Raw genomic sequence first — 16753 nt, 5'->3', positions numbered from 1 at the left:
TGCGGCCAGCGGTGGCAGGCCCCCCTCCCCTCCCCCAGCTCCCAGCCCCCATCGATAGCACTGATGATTAATTAAGATGCCAGGCGTCCGGACCTGCTATCCTGGCCCATCAATTTAATTGCAATTCAGATACAATCAATAGCTCACTTTGTCTTGGCCCCTCAGCGGCCCCCGCCTCCTGTTTCAATTATCAGGCACATGCATCAGCCCTTCTCCCAGTTGGAGGGTTTCCCAGAGCAGTTCTGGCTGCCGTGGCAGAGCGAGCCCCCGACGGGCTGCTGGGAGCCCTGGTTTGGAATCCAGGGCTGCTCTCAGCTGCTCCTTGGGAGCTTGAACAAGCCTGTCCCTCCACCTCGCGGGCCTCAGTTTCCAGCTCTGGAGGATGAGGTCTTTCTGGCTCTAAGACTTCTTTTTTGGTTTGAGATTCTGTAGGAGTAGGTCTCTTGGTCCTCTGCTATGGGCTCTGGTGTCCTCGGGGTGACTTGGGGTAACCTCTCACTGGCCTCCATCCTGACCTTGCTCCAGCCTCAAGCCCAGGCGGTAGAGGATCTCTGTTAGAGGTGACACTCTTTAGGGAAAGGGAATCTACAAGGCTTTTTGGTCACTGGGCCTAGGCCCACGGTCAGGATGGGGGCAGGAGGGGTGCCCTTTCTGATACCTGCCACAGGGAACCGAGGAAAGGAAAGGAACATTTTACTGAACATTCAACAAGTGAGCCAAGCTTGTTTCTCCGTGTTTTCTCCTGTAAGCACTGTGACTGCGGGATAAGTGGGAGGGCTCCCCATTTAAAGATGAGGAAACTGAGGCTCAGAGAGGTTGAGTGACTCAGCCAAGGTCACATGATATGAGGAGCCAGGGCAGGATTCCAGCCCCAGGCACTTGCACTTTTCCTCTCTGCTACTCCCTGATGCCTTCTTTTTTATGAAGTCCTCAAGACATCATTCCCTGGGAGCAGACGAGGCTGATGGGCCTGGGCTCCTCTCTCTCTAGGTTACCCTGACCACATGGTGTTTTCCGAGTTCCGCCGCCGCTTTGATGTCCTGGCCCCACACCTGACCAAGAAACACGGGCGCAACTACATCGTGGTGGACGAAAGGCGGGTAGGTCTGGGCCCCCACGGCCCCACCAGATCCTCCTCCTCCTGCTCAGACGCCTCTGAGCCAGCTGCCGTCCCTTGCCTAGAGAGAGCTTGGCTGGCCGTTGCTCAGGTGGCTGGTTTGGGCCGCCTAGGGCTGGGATTGGCACTTAGCAGCAGGCTTGGTGGTGGAGGGAAGGCAGCCCGGGCCATGGACTGCAGAAATCACAGAAGAGCCACCTGCTCTCAAGGCCCGAGGTGAGGGTGTCCGCTATCTGCTGAGCCAGACAGTCACCCAAGAGCCTCCCAGGGGGCTGATTAGAACTAGTGTTTTGGATGCCCCACTGGTAGCACCTGGGCCCCTCGGCCTTGACCTCTACGTCAGGGACCAGTCCCTCCAGCAGGAAGCTGCCCAGGGGTGAGGCAGGCATCCCTCCCAGGAGAAAGGTTGACGTGGCAGCACCTCCCTGGTGCAGGGTGAGCCTCGGGCTCCCGGGGTGGGCCCTTGTTGGCCAGGTCAGTGACTTCCTGCCACACAAAGGGATGTCTTCCTGCCGTTCTTGGCTGTCAGTCTGACCCCCAGAGGCAGCTCCTCGGAGAGGCGAAGGGCTCCTTGAGCAGGGGAACCCTCCTGCGCTGTGCCTTGGCCTCAGGCACAGCCTGACTCGGAAGGCATCTCAGGCCTTAGGATGGCTTTCCTACAAGGGAGCCTGCTATGCCAGATGGGGCAGGACCCCCCCACCTCCCACTTCCCCCCGAGTCACAGACCCACATTGATGGAGCCTCAGAGACCCTCTCTCCACCCCGTCCATCCGGGACCTGCCAGTGTCCAGGGTGACTTTGGCGAGGATGTCAATGACCCGAGCCACGCCCCCTTCTCTCTGACCCTTGACCTCCATTCCCACCTCCCCTCAGGATACACCCAGCTCCTCGTCATCTCTGGAAGTGCTCCGCTTCTGAAATCTCTGACCACAGCCTCCTGTCTGTGCGGCTCATCCCCTCTCTTCCTCTCAGGACACCCGCTCTGTGACTCCATCGAGACTTCTCATTTCTGGACCCCACTCCATTTCCTCTGCTCTGTCCATTCCTTTCCTCTTCCTCTCAGTCTGGACGCTATGGTCCAGTTGGTTTTCATCACCCTCAGCTCCTCAGTCCCATAGCATCTGCCCTGCCCAACCCCCTCCCTGAAGGGCCACCTTTGGGCGTTAAGCCCTCCTTGGATTGGAGCTCCCAAAGGGCTGTGGGAGAAAATGGGGACTGAAATTCCTATAGGTCCGTGATCTCCAGTTTTCCCCGCGCTCTGTCCTTACCTGGTTTCTGTTCGGAGCGCCTCTGCTATCCCATTCTCTGTCTTTTCGCTCAAATCCTCCCCTGCTGCATCTTCCCAGCACTTGACCTTCCCTCCGAACCCTAATACGAATCAGGGTTCCAACCTCCCCTGGCCCCTGCACACTCCTCTCCAGGTGTCCCCTCCTCCCCCGCCCTCCTGTCTGGGTGCGGGAGAGGCACCTCTCACCCAGCCCCTAGCTGCTGTGCTGCGGAACCCATTCCCGCTGGTCTCTCTGGAGAGCTGCTCCATCAGGATGAAGTCCTCGCTGTCTCCTGTCCCTTCCGCCTCTCCGTCTCCACCGGCTCTTTTCTCTCAGTGGAGAAGTAGTCCACAGATGTTACGTTCAGAAGGGAACTTCCATCAGCCCTCCCTGTGCCCTGGGCCATCAACATTTACTTCCCTCCTGCCGTTCATCCTTCCCCCCACCACTGTTCCCACCCCAAGGACTCCTGGGACTGGCTTGTCCTCCCAAGCCCTCCATGTTGCCAGAGCTCACGGGCACTTTTCGGTGCTTCTCGCCAACATGCGACCATCGACAGCCCTGTTCTTTTTGAATCATTTTCTGCTCAGTTCCTTCGCTGCCGCTCCTGGTTTTGCCCTTGTCTCCCTCTTCTCTTTCTCAGTCTCTCTGAGCTTCCCTTCATCCATGTGCCCCTGAAGTAAAGGTCCCTTTCTTCTTTAAGACTCTGTCCTTGACCGTATCTATTTTCTATGCTACACCCTCTTCCTAGGCAACCTCATTCACACCCATCACTTCAATTACCGCATATATATTGATGACTCCCAGATCAATACCTCTAGCCCAGGCTTCTCTCCCGCTCCAGACATGCGTTTCTGTCTAGCTGCTTTCTAACTCTTCTATCTGGATGCCTCATCGCACCCCAAACTCAGCATGCTCAAACCAAACTGATTATGTGTTTATGCTCCATCACAAAGTCGTGTCTGACTCTTTGCAACCCTATGGGCTGTAGCCCACCAGGCTCCTCTGTCTCTGGAATTCTCCAGGCAAGTGGGTTGTCATTCCCTTTTCCAGGGGATCTTCTCAACCCAGGGATCGAACTGGGGTCTCCTGCATTGCAGGCAGATTCTCTACCACTGAGCCACCAGGGAGGCCCTGAGAGATGGAGAATGGAATTAATTATTTACTCTGCGAGTCAAAAACCTCCATGTGTCCCTAGCTTCCTCTCTCTCATCTACCCTCTCCCCAACATTGAGCAAGGCTCCATCTTTTTTTGTTTTCTTTCGGCCATGCCCTGTGGCATGTGAGATCTTAGTTCCGGGACCCAGGATTGAATCCTGCATTGGAAGTGTTGAGTCTTAACCACCGGACCACCAGGGAGGGTCTCTAAGCTCCATCTTAACATCTCTTGCATCCCCTCCTCCTCTTCTCCCTTGGGGTCGGGCTCTAGTCTTCTCTCCTATGGATTTCTGCCTAAGGGGTCCATGAATCCTCCACTCTTTGGCCGGTGGGATTTCTGTAAAGAGCAAACCTGACCACCCCCCTCCCAGGGAGAGAAACGTCAGGGGCTCAGAGCGCACAGGGTCATGTCCTTTAGCCCCTGCCCACCTCTCCACCTGCCCCTTAACTGCTGCCCACCCCTCTCCAGTTATTCTGAACCACCTGGAGTTTCCTCAGTGCTTCCTGTTGTCTTATGCTTCCAGGCCTTCACGCCTGCTTGTCCCTCTGCCTGAAATGCCCTCTCCCCTACTTTGTCTTGCTAATCCTTACTTGTAGCTAAAGACAGCGCAAGCAACACCTCCTCCGGGTGCCTTCCACGGCCCCCTTCTCTGGCTTAGATGCCTCCTCCTCTGTGCATTTCACCAGTTTTCGTGTCTGGCTCCCCAGCGAGAGAGCTTTGTTCCTCTTGCAGTCATCTTTATATCCCCAGAATCCAACACAGAGCCTGGTGCTGCAGAAGCCACCGAAAGTGCTTGTTGAATACATCAGGGACTGAACGGAGGATGAGAAGGGCTGAGTGACTGGGTGAAGCCCCGCGTGGAGGCGGGGAGTCTCCTGGGGGCTTCCTGACAGAGGCTTCTCCTTGCAGGCGGTAGAGGAGCTGCTAGAGTCCTTGGACCTGGAGAAGAGCAGCTGCTGCATGGGCCTGAGCCGGGTGAGTTGACCCTGCAGGAAGGCAGCCGGGCCCACGCTCTGATCACCCTTATCCAGATGGCTGGTCCTCCCCTCCTGCCCTCCCTGCTCAGTCCAACTTCTGGAGTCTCCTGGGGCCCCTGCTGGGTCTTGTCCCCCAGCCCCCTCACCCCAGCTGCTCTGGGGCTGCACTTCCTCTCAAGTGGGCTTCCCTGGTGACTGAGATGACAAAGAATACGCCTGTAATACAGGAGACCCGGGGCTGATCCCTGGTTTGGGAAGATCCCCTGGAGAAGGGAATGGCAACTCACTCCAGTATTCTTGCCTGGAGAATCCCATGGACAGAGGAGCCTGGGGGGCTACAGGCCATGGGGTTGCAAAGAGCCAGACACCACTGACTGACTGACAGTATTGCTACAGCTACTTCTTTTCAGCTGCCCCCTTCAGGGCTGGGGGCCAGGAAGTTAGATGCTCAGCTGCAGCAAACTTGACTCTGCTTCCCTCTCAATAACTGGCTTGCTCAGGGCCAGGAACACCTCTGTGATGTCAGGAGGGAGTGGGTCGGAAGGTGGTCCTGAGTCGGCCTGAGTCCTGGTGTGGGGAATGGGGAAGACTGAAGGGAGAGCTGGGAGAGGCAGAAAGAGCGTCTTTGCTGCTGAGCTGTCCAGGGTCGCAGAGAGGAAGCAGGGCTCTGTGAGGCTGTGCTGCTGCTGCCTGCCCACAGGCCGGGTTTCTCACCTGATTGGAACGTACATAAAAGGCAGGCGTGCCCGGCCCTGAGTGCCAGTCTGCCGCATCACTCCACCCCAGAGGGCCAGCTGGGCGTCCCTCCCTTGGGGCCGGGAGCCTGCGTGTCGCCCTACTGAGACTGGGAGGCTGACAGGCAGCATCCACGGACGCGCTCCAAGGGCCGAGGTGGGCAGAGAGCAGTGGGGAGCCCCCGGGAGGGTTCTGGGCTGTCCATCGGTCCGCAGAGAGGGAGGGAACTCGTGGGGAGAGTGAGGTGGAATGGGATGCTTGCAGAAAAGGCTCGCGCTCTGCTCTTCAGCTCTGTTCTCCCTGCTCTGCGTTCTGAGTCATGGTTTTGATTCCTACCGCCCCCTCCCTCCCTCCCTCTTTCCCTGGGAATCCCTTTCCTGTCCTCCTGTCTTTGGCTCTGCTGTCCCTGGTTTTCCCTTTTTCTTTGGGCCCCGGCAGTCCCTGCTGGTCTGTGCTCCTTGGTTTCGGGCTCTGCTATTTTCTGCTTCTTTCCTGATTCTCTCTGCCTCCTGTGGTCCCGCCCTCTTCCCTGTCGTCTCTCGGGTTTTGGTCTCTGCTGTGTCTGGCTCCTTCCTCTCCTCCTCCCCACTTCTAAGTTCTTCTTCCCTGGGAAGCCTGAAGTCAGATTTTTTTCACCGCAGCCTGTTGGTCTTTCTCTAGGTGGGGTCCCGTCCCTATGGCAGGCTGAGCTGCTGGCTAGCCTTGGGGGGATGGCATCGTCTCCAAGGCATGTCTTGGGTAGAAGAGGGCCTGTCCAGGCTCGTCCTCTTCCCAGCTGCTGTCTCTGTCTCTCGGCATCATCCCAGGTGCCTGCTGAAGCCGGCGATCGCTAGGCCCCACTCACCCTCAGAGCAGAATTAGGGGCAAAATCAGATGTTTGCTGACATCTCGTTTGAAAGAGAAATTTCCAGGTTTCTAGGCTGCGGTTGGGCTTCCCTAGTGGCTCAGCGGTGAAGGATGCCCCTACAGTGCAGGAGCCACAGGAGATACGGGTTTGATCCCTGGGTCAGGAAGATCCCCTGGAGGAGGGCATGGCAACCCACTCCAGTGTTCTTGCCTAGAGAATCCCATGGACAGAGGAGCCTGGTGGGCTACAGTCCATGGGGTCGCAAAGAGTTGGACATGACTGAGCGACTTAGCATGCACGCACACAGGCTGTGATGGTGAGCAAGGATTCACTGTGTGATTGTCACATTGTTCCAGAGGAAAGGGGGTCTCCATCTGATCCCACAGGTGGCTGGGAGTGGAGCTCAGGCAAGGAAGTTTGGGGGTCTAAGAGCCTCCCTGACTTTGTTTGTAAAATATGTATGGGTGGGTATGTCTGGGGGAGGAGATGGCCCTGAGATTTCACCTAATGCCCCAAAAGACTCAACTGCACAAATGGACAGCTGTTAAGAGAGGCTCACTACTCTGGACTCTGCACTACCCTTTCTTGTCTCCATGTGTCTCTGGGCCATTCTCCATCCCCCTCCCTGGCACCTCGCTGCTTCTGCCTAGTCAGACAGCTGCATGCTGACCACTAGCATGTTGGCCTCCTCCCTCCAGGGACCTGGGTCTTCCCCACCCGCTGTGGAATCTCAGGCTCCTGTGCTGTGGGACATGGAAGCTCAGGGAGGGCCGAGACCCATGGGAGATGCCCAGTGTTCAGCCCCATGTGTTGTGGAGGACTGAGCTGGCTTTCTCCCAGGACAGCCCCAGGGGACTCAGTTCCTGCCAGGAGGCAAAACGTTCCCAGCAGAAAGTGCGGCCGTCTCCCCACTCCTTCCTTGGAGGGAAGCCTGGGGACGCCATACCTATTGGTGCTGTTTCCTATGGAGTTCACGTCTTCTCTGCACCCCTCAAAAGTGAATGTTCTGTCTTCTGGGCATGGCGGTGGCGGCCTATACTTCCACGGCCTTTGCCCTCTCTGAGGATACCAGGGTCCTGTTTTTTACCTGACCATTTCCCCCTCTGCTTTGTCTCTTAGCACAGAGAATTTTACCCAGGCCCAGCTCAGGGCAGAAGAGTGAGAGGAAAGGCCAGGTGTGGGGGCGCCCAGCTGGTTCCTCTCACATCTGCCAGCCCCCAAACCTGTATGACAGGTCCCTTGCCTGGGCCAACCCCCGCCCACCCCACCGGTTTTTTCACGAGGTGAAACCTGGGTGTGGGGTGTTGGCACATCAAAGAGGAGACAGTCTGGAATGAAACCAAGTGGGGAGGGTGCAGAGAAGGGGCCCCCTCCCCACCCTCTCCCTTCTCTGCATGCCACTGCCTGGTATTTCCTTCTTTTACATGCATGCCGTCCCCTGATCCCAGGTGGCTGGAACCTGTGGTGGGGCCTGTGGTAGCCGTGATGGCTGCGGGCACAGGGGCATGGGTGGCTCTGGGGATGAAGCCACCAGAGGTATTGTGGGGCATCCACGGCATGTCCTTCTTGTCCCAGATGACTTCCCTCTAGCTTCCATCTCCTTCGTCTCTTTCCCACATTACTCCTCTCTCCCAGGCCTCCCCAGGCACCAGCCCTCCTCCCCTTTAGATACCAGGGTTTTAGGCTCTCCCCAGGCCAAGGGCCATGCCCTGGGCCTGCTGGTTTTCTCGCCAGCTGCTCGTTCCTCCGCTGGGCTGCCCCCTGCCTCTCTCCTTCCCCTGCTTCACCTGGCCCGTGTCCCCACAGGTGTTCTTCCGGGCGGGCACATTGGCACGGTTGGAGGAGCAGCGAGATGAACAAACCAGCAGGAACCTAACCCTGTTCCAAGCGGCCTGCAGGGGCTACCTGGCCCGGCAGCACTTCAAGAAGAAGAAGGTGCTGCTCTAGGGACAGCCTGGTCCCCTTCCCCAGCCTATCCGGGCAGAGCTGAGCTCCGGGGGTCGGGGTGGGACTGGGAGGGACATTCCCGTGGGGCAGGAGGCTGGGCGTGGGGCTGAGTTATCTTTATCTGGGGGACAAGAGGTGGGACCTCCCAGGGGCACCCTGGGCCAGGGCAGGGGATGGACAGCACCCCCCTGCCAGCCAGCGTGCTCGTGTGCCTGGTGATGAGACCGTGTGGGCTGGTCCGAGGCTGGGTGGTGGGGAGCAGGGCCCAGACAAAGGTGGGCTAGGGATCGCAGGCTGCTCCATGAAGATTAAGGAGCTGTGTCAGCGACTCCTTTTCTTATTAGCAAGTCCATAAAACAGCCAGCACCACCGCCTCTTGTGTTTCAGCAAGATTAGGTTTTATAGCACATCTAGGCCGGCGTGCTGGAAATAATCAGGCAGCAAATAAAGCAGACGAAATTATTCCTAATGATGGCAGATCGGTTAGTGCCCAGTGCGGTGCTCCAGGGGCGCGCTCTCTGCCGCCCACTCTCTGAGGGTCGGAGGGAGGCTGGGGGCAAGGGGTGATTCAGGGAGTGTTTGACTCGGAGTGGGTCTGGTGGCCAGAGGGACAGCCCCAGAGGCTGGGGCTGGTGGCGGGGACCATCCTGGCTGGACTTGGGGCCGACAGCCTGCTGTGCGCCACCTCCACCCCAACTTAGATCCAGGACCTAGCCATTCGCTGCGTGCAGAAGAACATCAAGAAGAACAAAGGGGTGAAGGACTGGCCCTGGTGGAAGCTCTTCACCACCGTGAGACCCCTCATCGAGGTCCAGCTGTCAGAAGAGCAGATCCGGAATAAAGACGTACGGAACAGCCTGGGGAGGGGAGGGCTGAGCTTCATCCACATGGGCCGGAGTTTTGCCAACTTGTCTCGGCCTCCCAGTGCTCCTTTGTTCAGTCCACAGAGCTGGTGTCCTTGAACCGTGCCCAGCAAACAGAAGGCATCCCTCTAGGGTGCTGGCTGAGCCCCCGGGTATCCTCTTAGGATAAAACCTCAGGCATCTGCAGCCCATGGGGAAGGGTCTAGGGAAGGAGCCCCAGGCAGGCGGTGGCTTCCAGTTCCCTCATGTCGCGGCCTGAGCTTCACCAGCTTGGTTCACCCCAGGGGTGCAGATCCTGCCCCAGCGTCTCCCAGGGGCTCTGCCTTACTTTGCCCTCCTTCCTGCGCCCTAGGAGGAGATCCAGCAGCTGAAGAGCAAGCTCGAGAAAGTGGAGAAGGAGAGGAACGAGCTGCGGCTCAGCAGTGACCGGCTGGAGACCCGGGTGAGTGAGTGATTCCCAGCACCAGACAGACTGACCCCCCTCTGCAGGGTGCCCGTCCCAGGAGGCCTCCCTGCCATCCCCCCACCACTGTTCAGCTGAGTGAGGCAGTTGGTTCAATGGGTGGTGACTCCCTCCCCCATCAGATCTCAGAGCTGACATCGGAGCTGACGGATGAACGTAACACAGGAGAGTCCGCCTCCCAGCTGCTGGACGCAGAGACCGCGGAGAGGCTCCGGGCTGAGAAGGAGATGAAGGAGCTGCAGGTGAGGGCAGGGCCGAGCTAGTGGCTGCCACACACACTAGCGCCCGTCTGCTCCCCCTAAGACAGGTGGCATCTTGGCCACCAGCCCAGCAGCCCGACAGCCCTGGGTAAGCTTGTGACCGTGGTCTATGTGGTTCAGGGGCGCGGGCGGTACTGAGTGAGGGGGTGGGGCAGCACAGCACATAACCACCTCTCTGCAGACCCAGCACGATGCACTGAAGAAGAAAATGGAGGTGATGGAGATGGAGGTGATGGAGGCCCGTCTCATCCGGGCAGCTGAGATCAACGGGGAACTGGCTGATGGTGACACAGGTGAGTCAGAGGCCGGAGGACCTGGCCGTGGCCTGAGTGGCGAGTTCTGAGGCCCCGCCCTGGGCAACCACACCCCTCATCTTCTGTCTGCAGAGCTGTTATAAGGCTACGTGAAATGAATTGATGAGAAAGTAGAGGTGCCAGTAAGCACAGGGGATTATCATGGAACGTGGTAACAGTGGCAACCCACTCCAGTATTCTTGCCTGGAGAATCCCATGGACAGAAGAGCCTGGCAGGCCACAGTCCATGGGGTCGCATGAGTTGGACATGACTTCGCGACTAAACCACCACAGCAACCATGATAACGACAATGTTTGAGGACCATGATCTGGCGGTCCTTGGGAGAAGACAGCACACGTGGCCGCATCTCTCTCTCTAGGCTTCTCCCGGCTAGTGGCTCCTCCTGCCTTGGAAGGAAGTCACCAATCCAGGGACCTTTCTGAGTCCCTCTGGCTGACTCCGCCTGCTCCCCAAGCCTTCATCCCCCTCCACCCCTTCTCGAGGACTCTCAGCATCTCATTCATCCCCTGCCTGCCCCCACCCCACAGGCGGCGAGTGGCGTCTGAAGTATGAGCGAGCCGTGCGGGAGGTGGACTTCACCAAGAAACGGCTCCAGCAGGAGTTTGAGGACAAGCTGGAGGCGGAGCAGCAGAGCAAGAGGCAGCTGGAGAGGCGGGTGAGGCTTGTGCCGGGGAGGGGCGGGGAGGCACTGGGCGCCGCATGCTGGCGTGGGGAATGGCCGGTGAGCCAGGCAGGCCCTGGGAGAACAGGGAGGGTCTGGCGCTGGATGTGAGGGACAACCAAGGGCAGACTACTGTCAGAGTGTCTTAGATTCCCGACGAGCCTGACTTCATCCTTGGACCCCAGACTGCCCTCTCCTTCACCCACCGCCCTCTCCTCACCTCCCCCACCAGTACCTCCAGGCCTCTTGAGGGCTGCTGACCCTGCACCCCCATCTTGTCCTGCTAGCTCGGGGACCTGCAGGCAGATAGTGATGAGAGCCAGCGGACGCTGCAGCAGCTCAAGAAGAAGTGCCAGCGGCTGACGGCCGAGCTGCAGGACACCAAGCTGCACCTGGAGGGCCAGCAGGTCCGCAACCACGAGCTGGAGAAGAAGCAGAGGAGGTGGGTGGGTCCCCTGGCTTGGATGCAGTGGACCTCTTTGAGCAGTTCCCTGCCTCCTTCTAGGGAGGAGAGACGAGAGGGCCTGAATTTGGCTGGGGCTTCATCTGCCTGGTCCCTCGCCCTGGAATCAGAGTCAGGGTCTGACTTCTGACCTCCGAGGCACATGTAGACCACAGCGTTCCTGATGGCCTGCTCAGGGCTCTGCTCTCAGATGTTGCCTCCCTCACCCCCCACTGTGTGCTGTTACCCTGCCTGGGCTCTGGAAGGATGGGTGTCAGCCAGCCCCCATGCAGGAACCACTCCACGGTGGTCCTGCCCCTTGCATCCCCCAACACCTGGCTCCCCATTCCCGTGCCCCACCCCCACCCCCGCCCCTGTTGCCTCAGCTACACAAACACAGACTCCTGGCTAATGTCATTCAACTACCTGCCACTTCCATCTCATTATGATAATGCCCTGAAGTGGCAGGGTTGCGGGGGACAGCCCTGGTAGGAGAAAAGCCAATCTAAATTAATTTCCCGGGCCAGGATGGGAATGGGACGCCTTTATTAGGAACAGGGAGGAACCGCCACATCCTGGGCGGAAGCTCCAGCAGGAAGCTCCAGGGAATGGGGTGGGCATCCGGTTCCCCTCTGCAGAGGATGGATTCTCAGCAGAGGCACCGGTTGCTTTTGTGAAGGGACAGCCCCATGGCCCTGGGGGTGAGGAGGGCAGGGCTGGGTCCCTCCAGTGACCCGGGGTTACCCTCAGCCTCCTGGGCTCATTGCCAAGTGAGAGGCACTAGGAAAGCCCTATATTCCTCCCTCTTGGTGCTCTGACTCTCTGCTCCCCTGGTTCTTATCTGTACCCCCACCCTCCCTTTTACCTAGAGGCAGGCACCCTTAGGGGCCCCCCTCGGAGCACCCCATGACAGTGCTAGCTCGACCTAGTTACTATCTTGCTGCACTCCCCGCTGGGTAACTTATTAAGTTTCAGTAGGCCTGGAGTTTTCTTACTTTTTTTTCTTCCTTGACGTGAGGTTGGGATGAGAGTGAGCTTGTCAGTTTTCGACAGGGACAGGAACCCGATTAGCTATTCCAGGAAGGTGTTAAGAGGAATTTCAGCAATTTGCTCCTTGTTTGGAGTCACTGGGCAGGAGATAGAAGGCTGGGAAGTGGAGGAACAAAGGAGGAGCCCCCCACCCCGGCTGTGGCCTGCGTTCCTGTTGAAGCATGCTGCCAACTGGGCACAGGGGGATGGGGTCTCCAGCCCGGGGTGGGGTGTCCTGGGGTGATGGGGTGCTGCTGGGACAGGTAGCCCTGGGTAGAAGGTGGGGCCCAGAGGTGGCCCGTCTAGAGCTGTAGAAAGTGAATGAGATGAGGCAGGATGTTCATTTCCACCCCTTCTGACACCCCTTCTGCCTTCACCCTAGTCCCTCTTCCTATCCTTTGATCTGTTGAAAGAGAAAAGGCTGAGACTTAATGCCAGAGGAGAGTCTGTCCACTTCTTCCCTGGAAGCAGTCTGTGGGTCCCTCTTAGGCCCTCTTGATGAAATGCTCCCCCACCCCTCAAGCCCAGACCAGGTGGCTCAGCAGGGTTCTGGTGGCCTGACCTTAACCCCTCTGTGCTGGCCCCAAGCTCAGGCTGCATGAGTCCTCCCATCTTGCACCCTGTCTGGGTCTGTGGCACCACTTCCTGGCAGCCTCCGGGTGCTGGAGGCCCGGACTCTTCCTTCATCTGATGGAGCCGCCGTGGCCCCGCTCCCTGGCAGGTTCGACAGCGAGCTCTCACAGGCGCACGAGGAGGCCCAGCGAGAGAAGCTGCAGCGGGAGAAACTACAGCGGGAGAAGGACATGCTCCTCGCCGAGGCCTTCAGCCTGAAGCAGCAGATGGAGGTGCGTGGAGCTGCCTGCCGTCTGTACCTCCCCCACCCCAGGCTCGGGCTCGCCCAGGACCAGCCTCATCTTCTCTTTCCCTCCAGGAAAAAGACATGGACATCGCGGGATTCACCCAGAAGGTTGTGTCACTGGAGGCCGAGCTCCAGGACATTTCTTCCCAAGAGTCCAAGGATGAAGCCTCGCTGGCCAAGGTCAAGAAACAGCTCCGAGACCTGGAGGCCAAGGTCAAGGATCAGGAGGAAGAGCTGGACGAGCAGGCGGGGACCATCCAGATGCTTGAGCAGGTGCTGAGGGCTGGGCCAAGGGAGGCAGCACCATCCTCTCTGCAGCCCTGGGGTGTGTGGCAGAGGAGGACGAGATCCTGAATCCAATCGGTCATCCTTTCTCTTATTCACAAAGTACTGAGGGGGCACCTGATCTGTGCCAGCCACAGTGTGAAGATAATTAAGCTTTTTCACGGCACTTTCCATGAGAACAGATCTTAATTGAGCTCCACTGGTGAGGGGCTCAGGAGGCAGGGCAGCTGGAAGGCCTTGAGCCCGTCCAGCCTGCCACTGAGCCACCGTGTCAGTTCAGGCAGCTAGAGCCCTGAGGCCAAGTGGAAAAGCGGCAGGATTGCCCCTGCGCCCAGCAGCCTTCCCTGGGCCTGTGCCAGGACTCTAGTAAAGGAGTTCAGTTTCTCTGGAGAAGCCAGCTGCCACCAGAGCAAGGTGGCAGCACAGGGAACTGCTGGCAGAGACGTTCCCTGCTCCCGAGCCCGGGGAGAGCGGCCGATGGGGGTTTGGTGGGGAGGGGTCAGGGTGCTGCTGGGGAAGAAACCCAGCCCTTACTCCCACCCACCTCCAGGCCAAGCTGCGACTTGAGATGGAGATGGAGCGGATGAGGCAGACCCATTCCAAGGAGATGGAGAATAGGGATGAGGAGGTGGAGGAGGCCCGGCAGTCATGTCAGAAGAAGGTAAACCAGTTGGCTCTGACCCGTCCAGTAGAAACGCGGGTTCCCCCATCACTGCTTTATAGTAAGAACTTTTCCAGATGTAAACTATTATATATAGGATGGATAAACACTAAGGTCTTACCCTGTAGCACAGGGAGCTATATTCAATATCCTGTGATAAACCATAATAGATAAGAACATTTTTTAAAAAGAAAGTCTTTATGTACATAACGAAATCACTTTGCTGTACAGCAGAGATTGGCACAACATTGCAGACTGACTATATTTCAATTAGAAAACAAATCTAAAGTAAGGGCTTTTCTGTTTTCTTTGCGACCCCATGGACTGCAGCACGCCAGGCTTCCCGGTCCCTCACTATATTCCATTGCTATTCAGGGCTGGGAAGCTCTGCTTGGGATCCTGGCATTGGCCAGGATGTGTGCTGCCCTGAGGGTTCATAGAGAGGCCCAGGCCCTTGGGGAGCTAACACCCCCTGCTTTCTATGCCAAGCTGCAAGCACAAAGGCTCTGGAACAAGAGCTCCCACCTGGGCCTGCACCACTGCTCGTGGCCTGCCGTCCCTCCCCTTCCTCCAAGGCTGCTCTGAAACCCTGGGAACTTTGAGTTCAGGGTCTGCCCCTCCAGGTCATCCATCCTCAGCCCCTGCCCCACTATTCTCCCAGGGGCGCGGCGGGGAGGGGTCCAGCAGGGAAGGGGCTGGCTGGTACCTGACTCTGAAGGGACCCATGGGCCCCTATTTGCAGTTAAAGCAAATGGAAGTACAGCTTGAGGAAGAGTACGAGGACAAGCAGAAGGTGCTGCGGGAGAAGCGGGAGCTGGAGGGCAAGCTGGCCACACTCAGTGACCAGGTGAGCAGAGACCACTGGCTGCGGTGGGGAGAGCCAGGAACAGGAGGGCGCTGGCTCTGTAGGGCCTTGCCATCACCTGCAGGAGGGTGATCACCACCCAGGGCACACTGGGCTTTCTCACCTCGGCTGGTGTGATCCCAGCCCTGCCACTATCGTTGCTCATTAAGGCATCTCTGAGAGTGAGGGCAGGGCAAGGAGGGGGCTCAGGGAAGACAAGCGGAGGCCCCGTGGCGGAGCCCAGAGCCCCAGCTCCTGGCGTCCACCCAGGTGAACCAGCGGGACTTTGAGTCAGAGAAGCGGCTCCGGAAAGACCTGAAGCGCACCAAGGCCCTGCTGGCAGACGCCCAGATCATGCTGGATCACCTGAAGAACAACGCACCCAGCAAGAGGGAGATCGCCCAGCTGAAGAACCAGGTATTGGCAGACAGGACGTCATCATTTCCCTCTCCCTCTTGCCCCTGCCAGTGGTTCTTGAGTCCTTGGGAAGGAAGGTGACAGGGAAGTGGGGAGAAGCTGGACTCCTGAGGGTCAGCGTGTGCTGTAGGCATGATGGTCAAGCCCAGAGTGGTGTGGATGGCCCCACACCTGCCACCCTGTCATGGGTGGAGAAGTAGTGCACTCAAAACGCATCACAGCCCCGGGGTCTGAAGTGAACAGAGGAGGAGGAGAGCGCCGGGTTCCCTCTCCCCCGGGAGCCCCCTGCACAGCCCTCCTGTCCCTGGGGAGTGGCTGACGTCCCTCCCTGGGGCGGGGGTGGGGTTGGCTCTGTGTTCAGTTGGAGGAGTCAGAGTTCACTTGTGCAGCGGCAGTGAAAGCGCGGAAAGCGATGGAGGTGGAGATCGAAGACCTGCACTTGCAGATCGATGACATCGCCAAGGCCAAGACAGCGGTAAGGACGCGGGGTGTGCAGAGCCGGACTCGGTAAGGACACGGGGTGTGCAGAGCCGGACTCGGGCGGCTGAGGGACGATGCAGCCGTGACAGTGGCTCCTTTTATGCCAAACAAGGCCCCTTCCCCAGCCCAGGACTTTCTGCAGGGAGAGTAGGCCTCCACTCCTCTGCCTCTCCCCACTTAGAGGCCTGGGAGGGGGCGGCGAGATGGAGGAGGAAGCCAGCAAGGGCCCATCTCCCTGTTTAACCACCTGCCTGTGGGAACTTGGCCACATGCCCCACACCATAAATAAAGCAGCTAATGTGGCTGAGGGATGTAAACAGGTACCTAGAGATTAGCAGAAGCACTGATAAGAGGACGGGATGACTCCGTTTCCCTCCCCTGCCCCCGGCCAGCCCCACTGACAAGCCCAAGCGGCAGCTAATTAGAGCGCTTATTTAATGCCTCCCGTTTAATTCCCCACCTCTCCCACGGCCCATCCATCGGCCGAGAGCTCATTACTGGGATGCGGCCACTGGTATACCTCCTCGGGCGGGGAACGGGGCAGGGGAGGAGGCTGGGCTTGGCTCTGGGCTCCCTGGCCCCCCAGCTAGTCCCCCAGCTGCAGAGAGATGCCAGTCTCCTGGGCTTGATTTATCCCTGTGACATTTGTGCTCCTCAGCAGTTTTCAGGTGAGTAATTCAAATTCCTTAATTGTGTTAAAAAAGGCTGTTATAAAATTACCATTTTATTTAAATCCAAGTTAATAAATTTCTTGGCGGAGGCATCCCCAGCTCCCTGCAGCCCGGTAACAAGATGGATGGGGGCAGAGAAGGAGCCAACGCAGTCATTTTGGTTTGGAATTACTGGCTAATAGATTCATTCATTTCCTGAAGCTGCTGTTGGCTGTCTCTTCTCCTCCCCACAGGAGTGGACTGGCCGTGGGGACTGGATGGTCAGGGAGCAGGCATTCCCCGGGGGAGAACAACAGTCCAGGCCAGGAGAGCTTCACAGATTTGAGGGGTCCTTCCCTGGGGCCTGGAGAGGGCAGAGTGTGCAGAGGTTAAGGCCTAGCCGCTAGTGCTGGACGATGGATCGTTTGGTTCTGGGTAGACTTTTTCTGCCTTCTCATTAGCTTTCTAAGAGCT

General features: G+C 58.3%; 1 protein-coding gene across 12 annotated transcripts in view; it reads left to right on the top strand.

Moving 5' to 3' along the window:
• MYO18A (myosin XVIIIA) overlaps nucleotides 1–16753 on the top strand; it is an 85947-nt gene that overhangs the window by 53675 nt on the left and 15519 nt on the right. For all 12 annotated transcript variants that reach the window (XM_052657337.1, XM_052657338.1, XM_052657339.1 and 9 more), the window contains 15 exons: nucleotides 991–1100; nucleotides 4454–4519; nucleotides 7910–8038; nucleotides 8752–8895; nucleotides 9266–9355; nucleotides 9499–9618; nucleotides 9818–9929; nucleotides 10479–10606; nucleotides 10900–11054; nucleotides 12805–12928; nucleotides 13015–13215; nucleotides 13778–13888; nucleotides 14631–14735; nucleotides 15003–15149; nucleotides 15511–15624. In XM_052657337.1, the coding sequence (XP_052513297.1) occupies nucleotides 991–1100; nucleotides 4454–4519; nucleotides 7910–8038; nucleotides 8752–8895; nucleotides 9266–9355; nucleotides 9499–9618; nucleotides 9818–9929; nucleotides 10479–10606; nucleotides 10900–11054; nucleotides 12805–12928; nucleotides 13015–13215; nucleotides 13778–13888; nucleotides 14631–14735; nucleotides 15003–15149; nucleotides 15511–15624 (1856 nt within the window). The remainder of the gene's footprint in view (nucleotides 1–990; nucleotides 1101–4453; nucleotides 4520–7909; nucleotides 8039–8751; nucleotides 8896–9265; nucleotides 9356–9498; nucleotides 9619–9817; nucleotides 9930–10478; nucleotides 10607–10899; nucleotides 11055–12804; nucleotides 12929–13014; nucleotides 13216–13777; nucleotides 13889–14630; nucleotides 14736–15002; nucleotides 15150–15510; nucleotides 15625–16753) is intronic.

The sequence above is a fragment of the Budorcas taxicolor genome, chromosome 19 (genome assembly GCF_023091745.1).
Source record: "Budorcas taxicolor isolate Tak-1 chromosome 19, Takin1.1, whole genome shotgun sequence".
Classification (NCBI taxonomy): Eukaryota; Metazoa; Chordata; class Mammalia; order Artiodactyla; family Bovidae; genus Budorcas; species Budorcas taxicolor.
This window is presented reverse-complemented; position numbering and strand designations above follow the sequence as displayed.